At 39.4% G+C, this 26492-nt stretch overlaps 1 protein-coding gene across 2 annotated transcripts in view; it reads left to right on the forward strand.

Moving 5' to 3' along the window:
- ankrd27 (ankyrin repeat domain 27 (VPS9 domain)) overlaps positions 1–26492 on the forward strand; it is a 101603-nt gene that overhangs the window by 73801 nt on the left and 1310 nt on the right. Inside the window, exons 24-29 of one of the 2 annotated variants that reach the window (XM_080186915.1) lie at positions 16893–17012; positions 17886–18064; positions 18963–19038; positions 21126–21240; positions 21588–21675; positions 23884–23956. In XM_080186915.1, coding sequence (XP_080043041.1) covers positions 16893–17012; positions 17886–18064; positions 18963–19038; positions 21126–21240; positions 21588–21675; positions 23884–23956 — 651 coding nt within the window. The remainder of the gene's footprint in view (positions 1–16892; positions 17013–17885; positions 18065–18962; positions 19039–21125; positions 21241–21587; positions 21676–23883; positions 23957–26492) is intronic. The other variant, XM_080186914.1, reaches the window with a different exon arrangement.

A 26492-nucleotide genomic window follows, 5' to 3' on the forward strand; every position in this document is an offset into this window, starting at 1 on the left:
CACCCATTAACCCCCACTCTCTGCCTCCTATTTGACAACCAATCCTCTATCCACGCTAACACCCTACCCCCAACTCCATGTCCCTCAACCTTCTGCAATAACCTCTTGTGAGGTACTTTGTCAAATGCCTTCTGAAAATCCAGAAAGACCACATCCACCGGCTCTCCTCTATCCACTGCCCTAGACACATCCTCATAGACGTTCTTACCATCCTCATAAAATACCATACCAGCTCCAATCTCCCTTTTCTCTTTCAAATCCCAAAAGTGTTGTTGTCTCCCAAATCCATGCCAATCTTTCCAAGACCTCTATGTTTGAATCCCTTCCATCTGGTTTCCATCCCTCCCACAGTACAGAAATAGTTCTTTGTCACATCCACATATGCCATTTGTGACTAAGATAAACTAACCATCTCAAGCTTCTCAACCTGTCTGCTGTCATTGACACAGTTGACAATGCAATTCTCCTCCAATGCATCCCACTATTATCTAGCTGGGTTAGACTGGTCATTTGGTTTCGTTCTTATCAAATTGTAGCCAGAGGATTACTTGCAATGGCTCCCTTACCTGCTCACACACCTTAACCTCCCGTTTCCCCTAAGGATCTATCATTAGCCCTCTGCTATTTGTCATTTACATGATCTCCTTGGTGACACTACCCAAAAAACAGTGTAAGTTTTCACATTTATGCTGAAGGCACCCCATTGCTGCTAAGTTATCAGACTTTCTGTCCAACATCCAGTATAGGATGAGTGGAAATTTCCTTTGATCAAATTTTAGATGTTTTTGACATCTACTGTAAACTCTGTTGTCAAGCTACAGATTCCAGCTGTCTCCCTAATGACAGTCTGAAATGAAATCAGCTTATTCACATTGATTCACAGATGAGCTCCTGGCCACATTCATGCTATTGCCAAGACCGCCTATTTCCACATCCCATATTATTACTGACTTTGTCCATCTTTCAGCTCATTTGCTGCTGAAAACCCCATTAATGCTTTTGATACCTTTTAGACTTGACTATTCCAACACTGGTCTCCCAATTTCTACCCTCTGTAAACTTGGTAGCATTCAGAACTCTGCTGAGCATGTCTTATCACCTATCACCCACTGACTTAAATTGCCTTAAAAGCAACATCTTGATTTTAAAAATCAATATCCTATTTTCAAATCCCTCCATAGCCTTGTACCCCACTATCTATAATCTCCTTCAGTCCCACAAACCTCTGTTATCTGCATTCATCTAATTCTGAGTTCTTAAACATCCCTGATTTTAACTGCTCCACCCATTGTTGGTCATGTTTTCACCTACCTAGGCCAAAAGCTCCAGAATTCCCAATTTACACCTCTCTGCCTCTTAACCTCACTTTCCTCCTTTTAAGATGCTCCTTAAAACCTATCCCTTTGACCAAGCTTTTGATCATCTTACACTGTATCTCCTTATGTGGCTTGCTGTTATATTTTGTTTCATCATGTTCCTGCGAAGTAACTTGGGAGATTCTGTTGCTTAAAAGCTTCAAATCTAAATTGTTGGAGTAACTAGATTCATAATTACTTCACTGTCCCTGAAAAAATGAATTTATATTTTAGGAATATTATTTCTCCACTATAAAATCATTGAATTGTTTTAGAAGTTTGCTATATTTCAGTTATTTTAATCTTGTGTTCCCAATCATTTGTTTCACACTCTGTAAAAATTTTAATCGAAAGTAAAAACTTCATTATAGTTTACTTCCTGCTTTGCTGTCAGTGAGAATACTTCAGTGTGATTGCCTGGTTAGCTTGCTTGTTGACATCACTGTTTCTGGATACCTGAAGATCCCCTCAATTTGGCACTGTCCCCAAACTGACACAGGAAATAGGAAGTTCATGCTTTAGATCTTTGAGAAGTTTTCTCTGAGGACAGTAGCTACCACATTGCTGCTGACAACAAAATCTGAAGTACTGGGGACAAGGCAGCAATGCTGCTGCTTAATGTAGGCTTAGACAAAAGGATGCTGTGACTTCATGTCCACCTGATGCACAAAATCAATCCCTGCTTCCTCCCTTGATGTACTTGGTTGGAGGACTATTAAAGCTGAATTCTCCAGCTGCTCTTTGCTCTTTCCATTTTTTATGTCAATTGCATCAAGCCAGAACAGACATGTTAGGCTGATGGCATAGAAAAAACTTGAGGTCTAGTAATAAATTCATCTCAGAATTTAGCACCTGCATCCAGTTAGGAGACACATTTGGAATTTAATATTAATTTTAATATTGAAAAATTAAAACTTTAATTTCTAAATTAATTTTGTGAATTTTTCTAAAGTATAGATTGGATAACAAGGTACATTGCCTCCATACGAGAGCTGTGGTATTTCAGCTTAATTGCTATACCCAGCATACTCCCTGCGTGACCAGAGCAGTCAATGGGCCTTTTCGGGTGATTGAACTTTCTAGAAACAGTGACGTGAACACAAGCATCTTAAAATAAAAAGTTGACTGCTCACACAAAACACAAGTAGTTGGCACCTTTGAGTCATAGGAAGCAATGGCCCACTTGGAAATAATATCTATATTAGGTATAACTATATTAGATCCCATGTTGATCAATCCCCCAGAACTGATCAGTAATTTGGGAATTAGTGAACTGTAGCTAACCTTCGTATCCTAAATACACAAACCTAAAATTAATGGCTGGGTTGGGGATTGGGTTCAGGAAAGGTAAATATGAATCTAAAGAGAAATCTTGAGGCTGTAAAAGAGGCTATTCACTTGGGTAAAATGAAACAGGGTAGGTTTTGAAAATGGTCAATGAAGCACATCAGATTCTGGGCTTTATCAATAAACACATGGAGTGGAAAAACAAGGAAATTATCGCAAACCTCTCAAACAATGGTTTGTCTTCAACTCCTCAACTAGAGCATTGTGTCCATTCTAGACATTCTAGATATGAAGGTATTAGAGAGGGTGCAGAAAAGATTTACAAGAATGAATCTGGGGGTGACCAACTTTGGTTATGTGGATGGATTGACAAAGCTGGAGTAATCCTCCTTAAAGAAAATACACATGAAAGGAGATTTGATATGAGATGTTCCCAATTGTGAGGGGTCTGCAGAGAATAGATGGTGAGAAATTGTTCCCAGTAGTGGAAGGGTTGAGAATCACAGGACACCAATAAAATGGTGAGTGGCAAAAGCACCAGGGCTGATATGAGATAATATGGGCAGCTTTGCTGATATCCTCATTGCAGCCTTAATCCAAACATGAACAAAGTAATTGAACATGAGGGGAGGTGAGAGTGACTGCCCTTGACATCAAGGAAGCATTTGACCGAGTGTAGCATCAAGGATCCCTGGCTAAATTTAAGTTGATGGGAATTAGAAGGGGAAAGCTCTCCAATGGGTTGGAATCGTATGTAGCACAAAAGGAAGATGGCTCTTGTTGCATTCGTAAGTGGCAAATAACATTTATGCCATTCAAGTACCAGGCAATGACCATGTCTAACAAGGGAGAATCTAACCATTGCCCCCTGACATTCAGTGGCATTGCCATGCTGAATCCCCCACTATCAATGTCCTGTGGATTGCCATTGACCAGAAACTGAACTCAACCAGCCTTATCAATGCTGTGGCTATAGGAGCAGGAAAGAGGCTGGGAATGTTGAGGGGCGTAACTTGCTTCCTGACTCCTCAAAGTCTGTCCATCATCAACAAGGCGCAAGTCAGGAGTGTGATGGAATACTTGCCTGGATGAGTGCAGCTTCAACAACATTCAAGAAGCTCGACACTATGAAGGGCAAAGCAGTCTGTGTGATTAGCCACTATCCACAAATTTAAAGATTCACTTCCTCCTCCGTCATTGCACAATGGCAGCAGTGTTTCCTATATCCAAGATGCATTACAGCAAATCACCCAAGACTCCATTGATGCCATCTTCCCATGATCTCTACCACATAGAAGAACAAGGACAGCAGATGGACACACCACCACCTACAAGTTCCAGAACAAACTGTGGAGGATCCAACAAGGGGAACAATCTTTTTTTATTCATTCATGGGATGTGGGCATCACCGGCTGGGTGAGCATTTACTGCCCATCCCTAATTGCCCTTGAACTGGGTGGGTTGCTAGGCCATTTCAGAAGGCCTTCAAGAGTCACCATATTATTGTGAGTCTGGAGTCACATGTAGGCTAGACCACATGAGAACAGCAGGATTCCTTCCCCTAAAGGACAGTAGTGAGCCACGTGGATTTTTACGACAATCGACAATGGTTTCATGGTCATTAGATTTTCAGTTCTAGATTTTTTTTTAAAATTCAGATTTCACCAGCTGCTGTGGTAGAATTCAAATCTCGGTCTCCAGAGCATTACCCTGGGTCTCTAGATTACTCCTGCTATAACACCACTATGCCATCACTTTGCCAAGTTTACATAATGAGACGGAACTAATAAGTAGTATTTCAGTAAAGGTACAAGGAGAAAAGATACCACAATTTCACATTATGTTTGAGGCTGATGTAATTAGTCTTAAACTCGTGTTTTTAATTTAAATAAATCCAATTACATAGATATGAGTAATGGATGGACTGAGGTAGATTGGAAAATTAGATTAAATGATCTGGCGTTTAATAAGCAATGGAAAACAAATAAAGAAGGAATTAATAATTGGCAAGGAGTATACAGTCCCTTGAATAAAAATTCAACTAGAAAAGTCCAGTTAGCTAGTGGTTACAAGCAACTAAAAAGGAAGCATAAGCAATAATAAATATGGGTCCTTTAGAGGCAGAGAGGGAAATAAAGAATAAATATGTTAAAAAATATCTTGCATCTATAACAGGAGGTGACATGAATAACGTGCTAAAAATAATGTGGATGCAAGGGTCTAATGAAAGTGGAGAAAATGAATTAATTAATATTAGTAAAGAGGCACCTGGGAAATTAATGAACCAGATTTTACGGTTGCAATGAGGGTTAATATCTAATTCTCCATTGCATGTGCCGTTGGAATACTCATGGATGGAAATTGATCAGACATCACTGAATTGATGTGAGCTTTCACATTGTAGGCTATTATTCTAGCTGATTTTGAAAATATAAAGCCTTGAAAAGCTTATGTTTTTGAATGAAGGATGATTAGTGTTGAACAACTTGGCCTGGAAAGACTAATTTTGTACTCAATTTTTCTGTTCGATGATGATTCCATTAAATTTTTTAAAATATTTGTTAATTCCAATTCTGCTTTTACGAGAATCTCATTTGTATGTCCTGATCTTTATTTTACTTTCTGTACGCTTCATAAAATAAAGAATTTTAAGCCTGCTTGTTACTTGCTGCTATGCTGCCTGAACATTGTTCAGTATGATATGCTGCTTTACCTGCTTGATAGCATCACTATTGCTGGATGCCAGAGATCTCCAACAGCTGGCACAGACTGAAATTAACATTGGGAAAGATGAAACTGATGTCACAGAGCCAGCTAAATTCTTTTGGGGAAATGTTCTTCAAGGTCAGCAGCAAGCACTATCATTTTGCTATCCACTGCAAAATTTAGGCTATTGTGAGGTAAAAGCCAGTAAATCCCCTGAACCTGCTGACTGACACCGTGTGGGTTTTAAAAGAGGTGGCTTAAGAGATTGTTGGTGCATTGGTTTTGGATCTTCTAGAATTCTGTAGATTTTAGCACATTTCCTGTGAATTGAAAGGTTGCCGTTTCCTGCTATTGAAGAAGAGGGAGAGAGAAACAAAAAAAACTATGAAGTTAGCTGGCCTGATGTCAGTAGTAGGAAAATACTAGAATATATTGTCAGGACTGTGATAACAAAGCACTTTGGAAGTCGTCATAAGATTAGGCAGAGTCAACACAGTTTGACAAAAGGTAAATGAAGTGTTGAGAATGTAACTGGATGTAGAAGGGAGCAATGGATATAATCATAGGACTCTTACAATGCAGAAGGAGGCCATTTGGCCCATCATGTCTACACCGACTCTCTGATTGAGTATCTCACCCAGGTCATATCCCTGTAACCCCCTACATTTATCCTGTTAGTCCCCTAATCTACACATGGACACTAAGGGGCAATTTAGTATGGCCAATCCACCTAAATGCACATCTTTGGATTGTGGGAGGAAACACACACAGACATGGGGAGAATGTGAAAACTCCACACAGTCACTCAGGGCTGGAATTGAACCTGAATCCCTTGTGCTGTGAGGCAACCATGCTAACCATTTTCAAAAAGCATTCAGTAACTTGCCTCACAGCACAATATTACACTTGGTTAGGGATCATGGGATTGGAAGTAATATATTAGTATGGATTAAGAATTGATTAAAGGAAGAAAACGGAATAGGAATAAATGAGTCATTTTCAGGTTGGCAGGCATGCTGCCACAAGGATCAGTCCTTGCACTTTAGCCATTTACAATCAATACAAATGAGGCAACTAATTATCCAAGTTCACTGTCCTTGGGAAAATTAAGTAGAAAAATTTTTAAAAATCAAGGAACGTAAGCTGTAAGGAGACTGCAAAGGCATTATAGATAGATGGGCAAGAAATTGACGGATGGAGAACAAAGTGGGCAAATGTGAAATTATCCACTTTGTTGGGAAGGTTGACAAAAGTGAAAACTTTTTCAATAGTGAGTGACAAGTAAATGTCAGAAGTGTTCAGAGAGAAGTTGGGTGCCCTTGTACATAAAACGCAAAATTAGCATGCAGATAGGAAGACAAAAGGTATGTTGGCGTTTATTGCAAGGAGTTGAAGTACACGAGTAAAGTGGTTTTGCTGGTATTGCACAAGGTTTTAGTGAGACTGAACCTGGAGTACTGTATACCTTTTGGTTCCCTTTATGTAAGAAGGGACAAACTTGCCTTTGAGGGGCTGCAAGGAAGGATTGATTCTGAATTAAATTGGATGGGGTTTTTATTCTCTGAAGTTTAAAAGAGTAAGAGTTGGTCTTATTCAAACATTATAAAATTCTGAATGGTTTGATAAGTTAGGTGTTGAGAGGCTGTATTCCCTGCCTGGAGACCCTTGCATTAGGGGTCATAGTCTCTGGATAAGGTCAGCAATTCTGGACTTGTGTTGATTTCCTCATTCAGATGATTGTGAATCTTTGGGTTTTCCCATCCCAGAAGATTGTATGTTTAGATGTTGAGCATATTTAAGACTGAGAGGGTGGTATGGCATGATTTGTATGGATAGCATGCAGAACAATACTTTTCACGATATTTTGGTACATGTGACAATAAATTAAATAAGATTTTGGGAATTAAATGAAATGAGGGATATCAGGGTAGGGCAGGAAAGTGGAATTGAGGTATAAAATCAGCTATAATAATAAATGGTGGAGAAATTTTGAGGAGACCTTTGACCTACTGTTGTTCCTATTTCTTATGTTCTTGTGTAATAGAAATTGAAGAAATTAGGAGCATTAAATAAGACTATAAAAATTAAAGGATAACTGAATAGTTATGTTTGTAGCGTCAGGAATCTGTGGATCTGTTAATCTCACTTTACACATCAGCCTATGCATGATATCTCTGCTTAAAGTTTACGATCCAGTGTGATGCTTATCTATATATAAAACATCTGATTAGGTGAGCAAGGAATGGAATATTTTATTTTTCATAAGCATATTTCATTTGATTTATATTTGCAATTTCCTGGCTTAAGTCTTTTTAGTGGTATGCTCATGTAGTGATTTCCTTATTGTCTTGAAGCTCAATTATACGTTTCAAATTTTAACCAAAGGAAATGCCCCCTGCACGAGATTTGACTTGCTTCCTAAAGGAAGCAAGTACTTTGCTAAAGTACTCTGAATGAAGGAATGAAGTTCAGTTTGGATTTTAGGTAAATACTGCCACTGAATCTTGGATGCCAGAAATACACCCTACTGTAGCTAATTGAATAGGAAGGGCAGGAGGACAGCAAGCTTCACTGATGAGATGACAAATCGGGGCTATAAGAAGCGATCCCAGAGAGGACCTTGAATGGAGCAGTATTGGATGAAGTTTTTTGTTGGTCCAGGAAGAGCATGCATCAATTTATGGGGATATTTGGAATGACTTTGAGCAGCCATTTTATAAGGATTTGCATTTATTTATTCACTGAATGTAGGTGTTACCAGCAAGGCTACATTTATTGTTCATCCCTAATAACCTACAATAAAATTGTAGAACCCCAGAGATATCAGAAATCAGAAAAATAATCCCAAGTGATTCAGGTTTAGGGGGGATTTGAGGAAAAACTTTTTTACTCAGAGGGTGATGACAGTCTGGAATGCACTGCCTGGGAGGGTGGTGGAGGCAGGATGCCTCACATCCTTTAAGAAGTACCTGGATGAGTACTTGGCATGTCATAACATTTCAAGGCTGTGTTTGGGACGTGCTGGCAAGTGGAATTAGGTGGGTGGATCAGGACCTTTCATGCTTCAGTGCAGACTGAATGGGCCAGAGAGCCTCTTCTGCACAGCAGTAATCTGTGATCTGTGATTATGCAGCCTCAATTTAGCAGCTCATCAGATAGTTGTAGATTACCACATTAGATATAGCCTCTCGGAATTTTGTTTGAGTTTCTCTGTGTTTGATTTCTTTTACTCTTGAAGTTTCGCTTTTTTAAGAATTGTCTAAGCATTGCAGAGTCTGTTATCGAAGCAGACATAGTTTTTTAAATTTTATTAAGAATAAATGGGTTGATGTTTTAAATGCAAAATTGGATGAAGATGCCAAAATCTGTTCAGCTTTCCACATTCCTGAGTATTTCAGTAAATTGAAAGAATCAATTCTATCACTGTTACCACACGGATAATAAAGTTTAAAGCTCATAGAATCATACAGTGCAGAAGGAGGCCATTTGGCCTCATCGAGTCTACACCAATCACAATCCCACCCAGGCCCTATCCCCAAAACCCATGCATTTAACCTAGCTAGTCCCCCTGACACTAAGGGGCAATTTAGCATGGTCAATCTGCCTAACCTGCACGTCTTTGGACTGTGGGAGGAAACCGGAGCACCCAGAAGAAACCTACGCAGACGTGGGAAGAATGTGCAAATTCCACACACTGACCCAAGCTGGGAATTGAATCCGGGTCCCTGGTGCTGTGAGGTAGCAGTGCTAACTACTGTGCATTAGAGTAAACAGCAGGAAAATGGGTTCTTGGTCTTTCTGAAATAATTGAATATTGACACGTTTTATCCTATACTGAATATAAACATATGTTCTGCTTCCAGTTTTGAAAATGGCATGGCAGGTTTTAAATGTGGATATGGTGGAAGTTTTTAAAGATAATGTTGCAGCTGAAAAATCTTCCTTTGGAAACCATGAAGTAGGCGTTCATTATATAAACAAGCTTTTCTAACAGCTCCTGACTAGAGACATATAATCAGTAGAGCAGTGTTTTTCAGAGTGGAGGTCACAACCTGTGCGTGGATTGTGGGATGTTGAAAAATGGGTCGTCAAAAGTGATTCCCAAGAATCACTTGACCATTTTTTCCATTTTTGCTCTGGGCAAGTTCTTGCTGCAGTGCAGTGTATGTGCCCATGAGGCAAGAATGAACAGGCCACTTTCTGCCTTTGCATTCTGTACATACATGCACTTAGCACCATTTCACTTCACTTAGTGCCAATTTTCTTTCTCTTTCTAGTAAGCTGATTATAGACTGTTATACAGCTTTAATTTAATCACCTTCCAAGCATTCCAGTTTAATGAAGCAGACAAGGACGGTAATTCAATTATTTATTTATTTAATACTTCTAGTACCAACTCAAACATAAACTGTTGCAACTTATTAACTCTTTGTTCAACTTTAACTATTTAACTGAAAATAGATACTACCGAGTTTAGGAAAACATTGGCCAAGAAATATCCTTGATGTAGAACCGATCTTCTTGTTCTCTCTGAAGTGTCCTGCAGGGTACGGCATCTTGTTGTGATGGTTGATCTTTTGGAGTTATTGCTCCCAAACAAATAACTCATGTCTTTTATCCACGATTCTCCATTTGTTTCTGGAAGATTCTGTGTCATCCAGCCAACTGTGTAACCAGAAACCGATCGTATGGCTCAAACATCCAGTGAAATTACTTTTGAATGATGCCATGATGCTTAGCTCATTTTACATGTCCCATACATAGCAGCCATAAAAATCAGAGCCACGCTGCTTCAATTAATGTAAACAACTTCCCTGACCTGACCAACACAGGAGGTTTCAGATCACAGCTCCCACACCAGAGCCTCTTTACCACCTGCATCTGGTTTAAATCTATAAGTTGACCAAAAATCCCAGCATGCTTAGCTCTCAGCTAGAATACCCAATTTAAAGCCATTATTACTATTATTGTTTAGTTATTGTTGTAGCCATTTTTTTCCTCCGTTCGTATTGACTTTTTTTTGTTACATAAAAGAGAGGGCCAGAGACACTAACGGCCTAATGACCAGGATCTCGCTTCTGAACCTGTCAAAGAGAGCATTACCTGCTCCGTCAACGGAATAGAGCAATACTAATGTTAGTAATGAATGGAGTGCCAGAGCCTCTGGTAAACAGCCTGCAAGAAAAAAATAAAATCAGGAACAAAGCAGTATAAAGATGATCTTTTTCATGTTAGGTTTTGTCATTTGTGCTAGGTGTGAGACTGACCTTATTCTAGGTCTTTACATGTCTCTGTCCATCCCTAGACTGACCCTGGCTTTGGGTCATGTGCTGCCTTAAGTCATAATGTGGGCCGTATTGTACTCAGTCCCACATTAACCATGAATGTACCAGACCTTACTATTACCATTCCAATATTACAGTATTAACATTTTACAACATTCTCGGTTGGTTTAACTTGCTCTTCTGCAAACTGCATGCTTTTCAAAAAAACACCGGCTGTCAATCAGGCTTAGTGTGAATGTCAACATTTCAGTTAGTATCAGTGGAAGTACTTGAAATACATTCAGTGCAAAGGGAAATGAAAATCAACACAGCTGTCGAAGGAGGCCTCTTTCAAAGCGCTGAACTTTAAAATGAACAGATCAAGGCTTTCCAGTGAATAGAGAAGGTTTCAAATGTTTCAGCTTGCCAGAAAACTTCAGCAACTTCAAAACAAAGCTGTGTGCGTAAAATGGGGGTGTTCACAGCTGTGCAGAGCAGAACCCCCTCCCCCCACCCAGGTAAAATAGGCATCTCTTCTATGTCAGAGGACTTTAAAGGGAGCTGCTCACATCTACAGTTTCTGACGGGGAGAAATGGAAATCTCTACTGTAGAATGGAGTGCTGTAATGATTTAAAAGCCTGCCAGATCACCAAGGAGCATGGAGATTAAAGTGACCTAACCACTTCAGAATTTTCACAGCTGGCAGGCAGGATTACAGACATTTATCACAGGGCACCATGCTAGAGATGATCTTCAAGCCTTCCAGGGCTAGAAGGGCATCTCAGCCACAAGCCCCCATCTCAGAGGGGAGTGGCAAGGTCAACCTCTTGCCCTCAGCCTGAGCTCACCCAACTCCCAGGACCCTTGAGGGACCCTCTGCTGAGTAGCAGCAGGGGGGCAAAACAAAACACTAGACCTTGACACACACGGCGCCCCCCCCCAGGCCCAAATCATCAAGCCAAGGTGGCAGTGCACCATTGGTACTGCTAAGATGCATGACTTGAATAAGGGACCTGACTGCGGGGGTGGGGAGGTGTTTCTGTGGGGGTGGCCTCAGAGGGGAGGAGACTGAGAGGGGACGGGGCCTGATTTGAGATGTCTGAGGGGAGAGGGGGCGTCGGCAGGGCTGGGAGCTGAGGGCTGAGGAGGGGAAGGAGATCAAGTCACCCTATGCCGCTGGAAGGCTGTGAACCCTGCTGACGCTGGACTTCCAAGGAGATTCAGTGGAGTTTATGTTGAAGAAAAACTTCTAACTTTTTACTTCTGGGCTCTTTTCTCTCTCTGGAGCTTTTTCCTTTTGGTGTAGTTTTTCAGCATTTGTGGCTTCACTTGGGAGTTTGTTTCAGTTCAGAATCTGTTAAAGCTTTCCTTTTCCTTAAGTTTACTGCAGGAAACAGATTCTGAACTGAAACAAACTCAACCTGGTGAGGGGAAGGATTTTTGATCCAGACTCTGCACCATGAAAAATCCTGCTTTGGACACCATAATCTTGAGTATATTAACAGTAATTCTTTGTTAACAACTCCTAACCTCTACATACAGCAGAGGATACAGGTATGGAGTTGACTGCATCCTAGGTCTTTAAGCATTTCTAGACTGACCCTGGCTCTGGATCTTGAGGCTTCTTACATCACTGTGTGAGTGACACTGCAATTAGTCCCACATTAACCCTGGATATATTATACCCTGCTGCTGCAGAAGCAAGGTTAGATAGACCACCAAGACCATTTCAAATTGACTATATAAAAATATGAAGTGAAATTGGCATGAATGATGCTTTGCTTTTAGTTATAAAGCAGTTTGCAGATTTTTCTCTTTGACGTGCTAAACATGTTTAATTTACTTGCTCATGTGGAATCAACTAGTCCCAGTTGAATCAGGTGTTTTATCATCTTTGAAAATGGTTATGCTGCATTTCATAGAATTTAATCTTTCAAGATATATCTGTACTTATTTTTCCTCTGCAGAAGATCAGGTAAGTTGCATAGAATGCACGTTACAAGAAAGTCAAGACTTCCTTTGGAAGGAGTGGACTGAAAAGCTGTTTCATATGTTATCCTTCCATATATTCTCACATTGTATAATTTTGGTAATGTTTGTCCTGTTTGAAATTAAGTTCAAAAACTTATCTATGGCCAGGCTATGTGCCCTCTTTTTTTTTTGTTTGCAGTGTGTGGGTGTATTTAAATACACAGCCTCTTCAGGTTATCGTGAATGTATGGCCACACAAAAAAATTTAAAGGAGCCAACTTGTGCATGGCCTGCATGGGAAATCTTGAGTTCTGGCACAGTCACATAGCTGGGCAGGAAATTTAGAATCATAGAATCCCTACAGTGCAGAAGGAGGCAATTCGGCCCATCAAACCTGGCACTGACAACAATCCCACCCAGGCCCCATCTCTGTAACCCCATATATTTAACCTGCTAATCCCCCCCCTAACATTAACAGACAATTTAGCACAGCCAGTCAACCTAACCCACACAACTTTGGACTGTGGGAGGCAACTGGAGCACCCAGAAGAAACCCACGCAGCCACAGGGAGAATGTGCAAACTCCAAACAGACAGTCACTCAAGCCAGGAATTGAACCTGGGTCTCTGACGCTGTGAGGCTGCAGTGCTAATCGCTGTGCTACTATGCCAAAGGCAAGTAGTCAACCTGGTGTCAGTCCTTGGTAAGTAGTAGCTGAGTTAGAAAGCCCCACTCCAGACTTAATCTAGAGGTGGAGGCTTTCAGATGAGATGTAAAAAAAAAGCTACCTCTTGGGGGAACTTGAATGATAGCAAGATACTTTTTGAAGAGTAGTAGGGGAATTCTTCAATATCCTGGCCTATATTTACCCCTTAATTAACACACAAAACAGATGATCTGGTTCTTTATTTCATTTCTATATCTGAAACGTTACAGTGTGCACATTATTTGTCATGATTTTGACATTACAGCAGTGACTACAGATCAAAAGTATTTAATTGTCAAGCACTTGTCCTGGCTCTGTGCTGAGGTCATGAAAGGTGCTTTTTGATTGATTGCAAACTAAGTGCTGAGCTCATTAATAATGTACTGCATTTCTTTCTTTAACAAATCTGTATAATTATGATCTGCCTTGACCCTGATATTTGTACATGTGACTCTTGCAAAATAATTAAAAATCTAAATTTAGTTCATCAGATATATCTAACATAAGATGTAATGTTCTTGGTCCTTTCCAAAGATTTACTTTAGTAGATATAATCTCTATTCAATGCTATATGCAAGGTAGACAAATATAACAATCTACTCACCAGCCCAAGAAACCCTTTTAATTATTATTGACAATAACCTTTAATGGAAAATATTCTGGCAGTTTGTAAGTGTTCAGCATATATTCACCAGGCACTTTATAAGAGTCACTGTTTGGTTTTGAAAAGGCCAGTACTTTGTTAGAAATTAATGGCTGCATACTTAAAAACAATGTGTAAGTGTTGCATTTCTCCCTTTCCTGTTGCAATCCAGGCTTCAGTAGTAATTTGCTGATCAATAAACATAACAAAATGCTAAGACTGAATTCCATGTTTCAGCAAATTTCTTTTCTGTTTAACTATTTCCACTGTTTAATCAGTCAGTGATTAGAACTAAAAGCTTTAAAATTGAAAGAAAATATGTTTAAATAATGGGATTATTTTACTATATTTTGTTGTCCAGTGAACATGACCTGAAATTCTAGAATTCGGTGTGCAGCAGAAGGCCCTTTAGCTGTGCCAATGCTAGCTCCTCCTCTTGAGTTATGTACTCTAATCATATTTCCCTTACCCTTCTGTTAGTTTTTAAATTCCTATCAAATTTATTTTGAAATAATAGTCTCAGTAGGTGAATCATTCAAGATTCCAAAATGTTTTTATATGAAAGGAATTCTTCTGCTGTCTGTTTTCATTCCTCTACTTCTAATATTTGATTTGATTTATTTATTGTCACATTTATCGGGATACAGTGAAAACTGTTGTTTCTTGCGCACTAAACAGACAAATCATACCGTTCATAGATTACATAGGGAAAAAAGAAAAGGGTGTACAATATAATGTTACAGTCATAGCTAGAGTGTAGAGAAAAATCAATTTAATAGAAAGTAGGTCCATTCGAAAGGCAGCAGGGAAGAAGCTGTTCTCGAGTCGGTCAGTAAGTGATCTCAGACTTTTGTATCTTTTTCCCGATGGAAGAAGGTGGAAGAGAAAGTGTCAGGGGTGCGTAGGGTCCTTGATTATGCTGGCCGCTTTTCTGAGGCAATGGGAAGTGTAGATGGAGTCAATGGATGAGAGGCTGGTTTGTGTGATGGACTGGGCTACATTCTCAACCCTTTGTAGCTTCTTGCCGTTTTGGACAGTGCAGGAGCCATACCAAGTTATGATACATCTGGAAAGGGTGCTTTCCATTGTGCATCTGTAAAAAATTGGTAAGAGTTGTAGCGGGCATGCTGAATTTCTTTAGCCTCCTGAGAAAACAGACCCGGTGGGCTTTCTTAACTATAGCATCAGCGTGGAGGTACCAAGACAGGTTGTTTGTGATCTGGACATATAGAAGCTTGAAGCTCTCGACCAATTCCACTTCATCGTTGTTGATGTAGGTAAGGGCACGTCCCCCACTGTTTCTTGAAGTCAATGACCATCTCTTTTGTTTTACTGATGTTGAGGGAGAGTTTGTTGTTGTCACACTATTTCACTAGATTCTGTATCTCATGTATTCTGTCTTGTCAATGTTTGAGATTCGACGCACTACGGTGATGTCATCAGCAGACTTGAAAATGAAGTTGGAGCGGAATTCGGCTACACGGTCATAAGTATATAAGGAATGTAGTAAGGGGCTGAGGACACATCCTTGTGGGGCACTGGTGTTGAGGGTAATCGTGGAGGAGGTGCCATTGCCTATCCTTACAGATTGTGGTCTGTGAGCTAGGAAGTCTTGGATCCAGTCACAGAGGGAGGAGTTTGGAGATGAGTCTTGTTGGGATAATGGTGTTGAAGGCTGAGCTGTAATCAATAAATAGTTGTCTGGGAGACTATACTTGCTTGTTACCAATCTGTAAACCTGTGAAAGCAATTTTCACTACATATTCTCTCCAAACCATTCATTTTCCAAACTCCTATTACATTCCATCTTGACCTTCTCTGTTCCTGTGGAAAAAGCATCAACTTTGGAACCTGCTTCAAAGTAATAATCTCTCTTGCCCATTATCATTCCAGTGAATTTGCTGTATCCTTACCATTATTCTAATATCCCTTCTATAATGGGATCCCCGAAACTACATGTGATGTTAAATCTGTCCTGTAATCAATACTTAGTACAAATTTAGAATCACCTTTTTTTCCCTCTTGTATTCCGGGATCTATATATGAAATTCAATACACCATTTGTATTTTATGGCCTATTCTAGCTTCACACCAACCGCATAAAGATCAAAGTCCTTGCACCCCTAGCTATTTTTGCTTCTCTATTTTGTTAAAGATCATTAATTCTTCCATACCCCGCTGGTAGGTTTCATTGCAGGAGGAGGGGGAGAGAATTCAACTAGAAGGCCAAGAATCAGTTTTATATCAGCATGATATTCCTTTGGGATCTTCCACTGATGCCCGCCATGGTGGATTGAAAATTCCACTGGTGGCTGGTGTGAAACTGATTTATATCCCACTAATGGGATGCAGAAAGCCTGACTGGAATTTCCCCCACCCCATGCCAGATTGTCCACAATGCCAACAGGAAAACATGCTGGTTCAGAATATGTCTAGAATAATATGATAAGCAGCATTCGTAACTTACCCAAAAAAAAATGCCTGTTGCTGCCTCTGGATTTCAGGATGGAGGCCACCAGCAACCTTGGACCTTGGAACACCACAGCAGTGGGTGGGGAAAGCATTTTTCAGGTGGATCTTTCAGTTTCACTGTCACCTGGAAGGTTCATCTTCCAGCCTCAGCGTTCCTGGAGACCCATCTTCTTTCTTCAGGAGGTCCACCTTCTTTCTTAAAAGGTGGGTCAGTGATGTTGGGTACTTGTTAAATATGGCATTTTGCCACGGGAGAAGTTGCAAAACCCTAGATGTGTAATTAGTGAGGTCAGGGCTGAAAGATATGGCAAAGTTCCCTGTTTCGTTTTCCCCAGCAGGAAACCACACCCCCCCATCCCCCATGTCCACCATGGACTTATTCTGTCCTTTGCTTTTTAAGAGATATATCCTTGGAATGTCCTTTACGTTAAAATATTGAATTGTATTTAAGTAATTAAAATGATAAATATTGTGCTTTCTTAAACAGATAGTTAAATACTTGCTGAATTATAATGCAAAATTGAATAAGAAAGATTTGTATGGTAATACATCATTGTTACACGCCTGTCTCCAAGGACATCTGGAAATTGCAGAGTTGTTGCTAGAGGTAAGAACATCCCTTTACCCACCTCTAAGTTTTGAGGTTGTTTTTCTAATGCTATTAAATTAGTTTTTATTTTAATGTGAAAAGTATCAGTTTATTTGTACAGCATGACTCAATTGATGGCATTCACTTCGGGTCAGAATGGGGATAGGTCCAAGTACCCACTTAATAGACTTCAGCGCACCATCTAGACTGACGCTTTCCGTGCAGTACTGATGGAATGCTGCACTATCTTTCAGGTGACCCGTTCAACCTTGGCCTCATTTATCACTTGACGTGGATGTAACCCATAGTACTCTTAACGGAGAATAGGACAATCCTTCTGGTTTCAGGGCTGACAGTTCTCTTTCAAGCAGCACCACACAAATGCATTGTCAGTTTCAAATTGGCTGTCATGTTTCCCTACATTGACTACACCTAAAGCATTATTGGCTGTGAAGCTTTTGGGATATTTTCAGAATGTGAAAGGTACATAAATACAAGCTGGTTCTTCTTAAGAACTCTGACTTGTTATGAGTGCATGCACCTTTTTTACCCCATCTTTGCACAACCCCCTTCCTGTTTTCACCTTTTGAATCTCAAAAACATATGTTCTCAGCAATTTTTCATCACTTTTCCCATCCAGTTATAACTTGCTGTTGTGTGAAGGTCAGAGAAATATATTTATTTGACACACAATGTCATGAATGTCATTATTTTCAAAATAGTTGTTTACAGTCCAGCAATAAACATTCTTGCTAGTAGTAAAGCCACTATTGGAAAAAAAATTTAAGTCCTTGGCTGTGTTTTCTGTCTTTGCTGTTTATGTATGCATGCATATATTGTCCTGAGAGTTGGTGAATGTTTCTAATGTCTGTTTACTTTGGAAAATCTCAGCACGGTGCCTCCGTTAATCTTGCCAACAACCAAGGAAATACTGCTCTGCATGAGGCTGTAAAGGGAAAACGTGAAGCTCTTGTGAATCTACTTTTGCGCAATGGAGCATCAATCAATTTGCGAAATAAACAACAGTGCACGCCAGTAGATTGTGCTGAGGAAGTCTGTGGAAAGGTACAAACTTGAAACTGACATTTAACTTCTAATGAATCATGGAATCATGCGGAAGGAGGCCCTTCAAACCATCTTGCCTGTGCTGGCTCTTAGTAACTATCCAATTTGTCCCTCTCTCCTGTTCTTTCCAATGTTTCTTTTTCATGTGTACAACCATTCCCTTTGGAAGTTTCTATTGAATCTGCTTATGAGAAATGATTTATGATTTATAGAGAGTGGTAGAGGTGGGGTCATTGAACATTTTAAGGCAGAGGTAGATAGACTTTTGATTAAAAAGGGAGATTATTGAATAACAAGGGAGTCAAAGGTTATTGGGGTAGGTGGAATATTGTGTTAGGGCCATAATCAGATCAGTCATGATCCTTGTTGAATAATGGAGCAGGCTCAAATGGCCTGGTTCTGAACCTCATGTATATGTAATAATAAAGCTATTCAGAGAGACCATTTTCTATACATTCAGATGTTTCAAGTGCAGCAAAACAAAAAGTACCCTTTTCCATTTTCAACAAATAGTGGTTAGTCCATGTTTGGATATGAATATAGATAATGAGTTTCAGAAAATGTGGAAAAGGACTAGTTAATTTGGAACCTTAATTTTCTTATCGCCCAGTTATTATAATTTTAAAAATTTTGCACCTGCATTTTGTTTCTGCCTATGAAATCTTGCCTGTTGTCACACTTTTAATCATGCTTTTAAATTGTAATATCCACATTAGTAATTGAAACTGCTGGTTTAAGCTTGTGCTGTGATTGCCCCTGCCACTATTAGTGCCACAGGTTTATTTCAATTTTGCATCTTCCATCTACCCAGTCTGTACTGCGGAGAAACCTCTCTGTTCCAAGCAATTCTCCTTCCCAAATTGATGTAGGTGCTGTCAATCTCCATAAACTATCATTCACAATAAATGTAAATGAAAAGATTGGACCAACATCAGTTAATGAAAAGGGATCAGGTGAAAACCAGTTACCTACTGATGGGGTAATATTTTGGATTATTAGTTGGAAATAAAGGTATTTTTCCTATATAACATTAGCAGAATCTATACCAGTCCATTAATTTGGTTTCATTGTTCATGAGATTTTTTCACTTTGTCCTTCCAAAGCAAAAATGTTCTTCAAAGGACAGAATGTGTTGAACAATGGTCCAATTTGGGACTTTCTTTTCTAAGCAAAATACAAATGTATTTTTGTAAAAAAAAAATCGTCTCTCCTTGGACTTGTCATTTGACGTTAGTTTCAGTTTGAAAGGTTGCCAATGCAAATTTGTTCACTGGCAAAAGTGTATACACATGAGAAATTGTATGACCATAGTTTATTGACTTTTCAGTAAAGCTGGCTTGAAATGCAATTCTAAGAACAAATTACAATCTTGGGTAAATAGCACTGTTCAGGGATTCAGCATTCACTGAAGCTGGGCAGAAAAAAAGCCAGATAACCTTCACTGGGATACTTATTTACCATGAAAATTATATAAGCTATTCACTGTATAAATGGAATAATTTAATGAGAATTGACAAGTGATCCTTAGTTTATTAAACGATAGTTTTTCTTTGCAGCAAATTTCATTTGTAGAAGTAACTTACTATTTATTCCATGTTTGAGATTACATCTACACATTCTTTACTGCACATCAGGTTTGACCAAATTTTAATTTGGAACTTGTACTTCAGTTGTTGAATCATTAAATATGAATATTGCACTGCAGGGTTGTTTTTCTGTTACGCAGTGGTCTTATGCTATGCTATCAGCAGTTGGTAAATTGACTAATTTCCTTTCATTCCATGGTGTTTGATAGATTAAAAAATATTTCAGAGGCTGTATCAGAAACACTGCATATCATCTTGTTGCAGGCTAGTATTGAATTATTTATTGCCAATTGACTGCTAACCTAAGACTTTAACTTTTATGTTTCTATAAATGTTTTGATTCAATAGTAAATAGTTTTTGGTGTTCATATTGTCTAAGTTGCTGGCAATGTGTTTTTGCAACTGTTAATTAATTTAATCATTCAGTCTATCAGATCTACATTCCAGTTTCCAGAATTTGAGTATAGAGCAGAACTGTCATTCTACACTTCACCAGATTCCATTAAGAGAATTTCAGTTTGTTTGTTGTTTAGTAATCAAAGATTTCCATTCATGGCTGATGGAGTTCAGTGTAGTGAAGGGTGAAGTATTTTGCAGGCAAGAAAGACAGACGAATATTATCTCTCCTATTCCTGCTAGAAATGGCATTAGAATTTTACAAGTACCATAAGACATTGGTTACTAATTGGGAGGTAGGAGATAAGAATGCAGGGTGGGGGTGTTGATGGTTAAAGAGAATGTCCTCTCAGATGTGAGATTGATGCTCCCCTAGGATCTAAAGCCTAGTACAAAAAATAATGAGAAGGGTTAATTGAACGTTGTCCTTAAACTGTTTAAAGATGGTCCTGTGAAGCATACTGGAATGTTTTACTATGTTAAAGACAATATATAAATGCAAGTTGTTGTTAATGAGGGTGAAATTATGAAGGGTTGCTGAAGCTTGCCTTCCCTTGTGTTTTAAAGATTGAGGAGCGATATAATCAAGGTCTTTAAAATTATAAAATAATGTGATAGATTCAGATAAGCTACTTCCATTGGTGGAAACATCCAGAACAAAAAGGCCCAAACTTAAAATTAGAAGCAGGCTTTCTAAAGCATGAAATCAGAAAGCACTTTCACAAAAAGGGTAGGGCAAATCTGGAAAATCCTCGTACACAAAGGCTATGGATGCAGAGCCAATTGAAAATTTCTAGACTTGAGAAACAAATTATTGTTAGGCAAACATTTCAAGAGACAAAGAGAAAAGTTGGGCAAATGGAGTAATGATCCAGTTGAAAGGCTGAGGGGCTGAATAATCTCCTCCTTGTTTCAATGTTCTTGTGTTTTGTCTTTGTCCATATCAATTTTACAGTACTCTTAAAACTATATAAAGAATATTGTTATAGGAGACAAATCCAGATTCAATGAAGATTGATTGAATAGTACACATGTAAGCAAAGAAGATGCATAAAATTTGGTTTTCTGTTTTTAACCTGCCCAGAATGTAGAGATTCTGAAAATCCTAGAAACAGTATCTGCTCAAGGAACTGAAGAGGATGGTATATTCCGAAGAAATGCTGTTCGGAAACGAATACCTACTGACATCAAAAAGAACTGTAAGAAGTTTTCAAAGTTAATGATTAAGTAAAATTGTTTTGGACTGCAACTTAATTTTTGGGGTTTTCTCAAACCCTTTGCTGGTTTGCTGATTTTGCTCAGGTTCTGGTATGGATGCTATAATTGTTAGCAGGAATGGGAAAAGCTGACCAAAGTTCCCACAGCTGAAAGTTCAGGTGAGAACAGAATTGGGCTTGGCTGTGGTATCTCGAGGCTGAACAGCCAGAGAATGAATGTACTCCAATAAAGGAACAAATGCCTTCTGGAAAGGGAAGAAAATTAATAAGGAAAGTTTTTATATTAACTTGTTTCCCTTTTAATACAAACTATTTCTTCTACTTTTCAGCTGATGAGTTTGTTAAGAAGCTAGAAGCAATTGACGAACCTAACAGTTCGAGGATCCAGCTGGTGCAGTCTATTCATAAATTTAACAAGTAAGTAACTCTATGATGTGGAGGAAATGTACACAGTGAGTGCATATTAACTCCTGCTGACTACTATCAGTGCCAGGTTTAATTCAGTTATGTTACTTTTGATGTGTCATCTTTTGCAGAGAATGTTTTTTGGATTTTTCTTCAAGAGAAGTACACTCCACGATAAGCTTTATCTTACAAATGTGTCAAAGTATCTAGGATGGGAATATTCGGACAGTGGATGTAAAAGGATGATTGCTCCTTCCTGAACATGATCTAACCCAAACAGTTATCAATATTTTTAGATAAATCCTGGTTATTTGGTTCACTAATCAGAACATCACATTGCCTATTTTAGATTATAATTTACATTTTGTAAGTTACTTGGCAGTTAACATTGTCATTATTTATAAATTACGTTACATTTGGGAATCTTTAAAATGTATGTGATTCTTCATAACTTGGGCACACTGTTAAATTTGATGCTAATTGTTCTTATTTCTGACAAATGATAGGGAGCCTAAATTTGATCAATTTCTGAACCAGCCAATTAGCACAAAAATAGGCATCACCTTAAACATGTCTTGAACTTTCTCTTTGTATTGGTGACATGGTGGTTAGCTCTGCTGCCTCACTGCACCAGAAACTGTGGTTCGAATCTGGCCTTAGGTGACTGTGTGGAGTTAGGAGTTTGCATGTTCTCTCCATGTCTGTGGGTTTCCTCCCACAGTCCAAAGATGTGCAGGTTCGGTGGATTGACTATGCTTAATTGCTCCTTAGTGTCCAAAAGTACGTAGGTTAGGTAGATCAGCCATGCCAAATTTGGGGAAGGGGGAAAGTGTGTCTCGGATAAGATGCTCTTTCGAAGAGTCAGTGCAGACTCGATGGCCCAAATGGCCTCCTGCACTGTAGAGATTCTATGGTATTGCTATGCAACATCGTACTTCATCTCTTAGATCACTCACTGGAGTTTCAAATGTAATTCTTAAGTACATCAGTCCTGATTTTACATCACAGCATTGACATGAACTTGGTGGCTTTTTGTGCAGGTGTATGGCCCCAAATGTTGAGTATAAAACATGATGCATACAATTTCAAAGTTAATCATTTTATAATAGTAAGAATACTCATTGGAGCAAAATAACACCCAAGTCCCAAAGGCGCACACAAAACGTAACATTTTGAAATTAAACTAACTTTGATATATTGCATCATTATTTATATTTTAATGTGTTTATATTATTTTTGACCATTGAAAGATTGTACCAGCAGTTAGAAACTGGTGAGGTATTGAGTATGTATGCATGGGGAGTATTGCTATCTCCAACTTCACAACTAAACAGTGAAGCCTGCTTCACAGTTCTGTCATATTATTGAGGTCACTGCTGAAACTTGTAAGTGGAGTCATGGAAAAGCCATGTGTTGTTGCAAATCACATTCCATCAGCTGATGTAGGTTGGCTTTGTCATGGTAACATTTCTATGGTATGTTCCCTTGGCTTAGATCATGTAATGACGTAAATGAAGCAGTTCTGTCACATTTTCTTGCTATTGGTTCTTTATACCACAAAGCATATGGAGCTAAAAATGAAATAATTCAAATAAAAGGTCAAATTGTTTTGATGTAATATCTGTATTCTGCATTCAACTTTCTTGAGAAGCAAATGACCAGGCCACTTAAAACACTGAAGGAGAGCGAAACAGAACTACATCATTCCCTTTGTTGGATTCATACTTTGAAAAATATTTCAGTTATACCTTGTTCTAATTAAATAGATCTGTTACAAATATGCGCTCTGATTCAGTGCTTTAAGTGGCCTGGTGACTTGCTTCTCATGGAAGTTGAATCCAGCTGCACACAATATTAACCAGCGATCTGAAATACAGTGGAGATTCAATCCCTAGATTTACAGCAGATTAGCTAGGTATTGACAGGTGAGTGCATATTTTGGTCGTTGGTTACATGAATGGTTTGATCTCATTGACCTGGAGAAAATTATTGTGCAAAATCCAAAATGGAGAAAAAAGAAAGACGGACATTAGTTAAAAAGTTGTGTTCCCTTACTCACTTATGAAGCAAGAGGATGACAGTAAGATTAGTGTTTCTGTCGGAATGAGATCAAATTGGATGGAGGGACTTGCTTTTTTTTAAACAAGATCTATGTCTTGTCCGAATGTGAATGTTTCTTTAAGGCTATTAAAGTTATTTTGGTTAAAACTTTGTCTGTAGATCCAAGAATTTAAGGAAGACTATAACAAGAGATAGAAGTATCCCTAAATTTGATGAACTCTTAATCCATCAGGTATGAACCTAATTAGATTAATCTTGTTGTATAATTATAATAAAATCATGAAGCTATTTGATGCAAATTAATGAACTTCCACAATGTGTACATTTATCTTGTTAATGAATTTGTTAAAAAAAACTGTTTATAACACAGAAATGGACCATCCACCCATCCGACATATGTTTGCGTTTATCATCCATATTCTCCTATTCTCTTTATTTTGCCGAGTGTTCCACATTCCATCGCCCTCTGGGTAAAGAGGTTTCTTCTGAATCCCCTACTGAATTTGTTAGTGACTATCTTATATTTATGGCCCCATGTACAGTTTGAAATGTAAGCTCCTTTATATCTATCTTATCAGACTCTTTCATAATCTTTGAGGAACTCTATACAATTACCGCTAAGGGTGGTATTTTACTGCGGGAAAATGCTGTAAAATTGGGCGTAAAGCAGCTAGCGTGAATGGTGCTGTTTTCACAACTGGTGGGATTTTACAGCGGCCAGATTTCCGGCTCAGTCAGCCCCTTGCTGGAAATGGGCGAGCAGCTGGTTACTTTATTGAATTTTATTTGCATGTACATTTTAATGTGTTTAGTGAGCCTGGTGCTCAATCGTCCAGACTTGCTTGTCTTTATGGAGAAAAACACCCACTCCCCATAAACAGGGAACAGTCATGTTGGCCTCACTGGTGAAGCCGGATGCCACTGAGGCCCTCCCCAGGGAGGCCGAGGGAAAGGTAGGTGGTGCCCTGTGTGCAGTGCCAGGACTGGCAGCATCACACTGGCACCTGGGAAATGCCCACTGGACAGTACCTGGGGATGGGGTCAATGGAGGCAGGACCAATAGGGGCAGTGCCAGGGGGTGGGGCCTGTGAGTGAGAAGGGCAGGGGGTCCACTGCCACTCTGCACGTGAACGGTGGGAGAGGGAGGGAGACTTCGATTGTTTTGGTGGTGGTGGTGGGGGGGGGGGGGGGGGGGGCGGTGTGGTGGGTTGCGATCGGTTTGGGCTGCAGGGACTGCATCTCAGGCCGCAGGCCCCCGTGATTGCCAGGTTTGCAGGGGAGGGTGTGGGGTGGAGGCTGCTCAAGGTTGTCTGCAATAGCAGGGGCCTGACAGCTCTCTCTGTTTGTCAGACATCTGCTGTTAATGCACATGTGCAGCATCAGGGGTCTACACGTGTGCACTACCTCCCTCTACAGGCTGTCGGGTGCAGAAAGTCCCGCCCACAGAAATAGACAAGTTCAACATTTTGCAGACAGAGTGCACGAGATTGAGCCTGAAAAGCCATCCGAAAATCTCCCAGTTTCATACCCGTCTGGCACTTAGAAAAGAAATCTCATAAAATTCTGCCCATAGTCTTTTTTCCAAAGAAATTCGACTCCGCCTATTCAATCCTTCCTTATAGGCTTAACATTTAAGTTCTGATATCAGGCTATTAAATCTTTAATCCACCATCTCCAGTGTTTTGCTATACTATTTACAACGTAGAAAGTTAATAATGCTCCTATTATGTTCTAACCAAGGTTTTAGACACGTTGAACATGACTTCTCTGTTTTCCATTCTGAGGCTGAGATTTTTTTCACTGTGATGTGTTTTGCAGAGGTGGAAATCCACGCCTTTGGTGGGACTCAAAGATCCTCCCAGTGGGAACAATTGTAGGGAACAACTAGAAAGGGAGATAAGCCTCCCTATGGAAACCCATAGGGTAGCATAGGCTTCCCTATGCTATGGAAACGACTGAAATATTTCCCTTTTGCCATAGCAGAAAAAAATTATAGCAGATATTCTCCTGAATTGCCTACAACCCATGGTTGAAGAAATCCCCTCCAGAAAATAGTGTGACTTCAGGCCTTTCAGGAAGTCTCTAGCAGCTATCAACTTGATTGTAAATAGTATGGGGCAATCACAATAGCCCAATCATGTTGGTCTGGATTTTGAAGGCATCTGTTTCAGATATCAAGACAGTTGTAATTGTGTCATACAGCAGTTGCAAGATTGTGATAGTTTCTTGGACACCCAATCTTTGCAACATAATCCATAGAATCTTGCAATTTACTGAACCAAATGCTTTGGTCAGGATGATGACTGCAATGAAGAGTTCTTGGTGGTGTTCTTGAATGTTTTTGGGGAATTTATTTGGCAACAAAGACCATGTCAGAGGTTTCATTGGAAGATCAGGGCTTTCCAAACTTTTCCAATCACTGAACATTTTGACCTCCCAAGAGTACCAGTGGAACCCCTAAGAAACATTATTTTGGTCCATAACTTCCTAGCATTGAATTTGGGGAGGCACTTCAAAGATGCGCTGGGAAAACCCTCTTGGATTCCTTGGTTTACTTGGCAGTTGTCCAGAAGTGCTAACTTCCCCTGGGCAATTGCGCTGTGCTGGGAACCATCTAACAATGCAACCTAAATCACTAACTTCAGATGGTTCTACCAGTTTTATACATTTTACTCTGAAAGGGTATAACCATTTTAACTATTTTAAAGCATTATAACCATTTTAAAGACCAGATGCTCCCGCCCCGATCAATGCCCACTTGATGTTCA

The sequence above is a fragment of the Carcharhinus amblyrhynchos genome, chromosome 4, assembly GCF_965287045.1.
Source record: "Carcharhinus amblyrhynchos chromosome 4, sCarAmb.v2.hapA, whole genome shotgun sequence".
In the NCBI taxonomy this organism is placed as follows: Eukaryota; Metazoa; Chordata; class Chondrichthyes; order Carcharhiniformes; family Carcharhinidae; genus Carcharhinus; species Carcharhinus amblyrhynchos.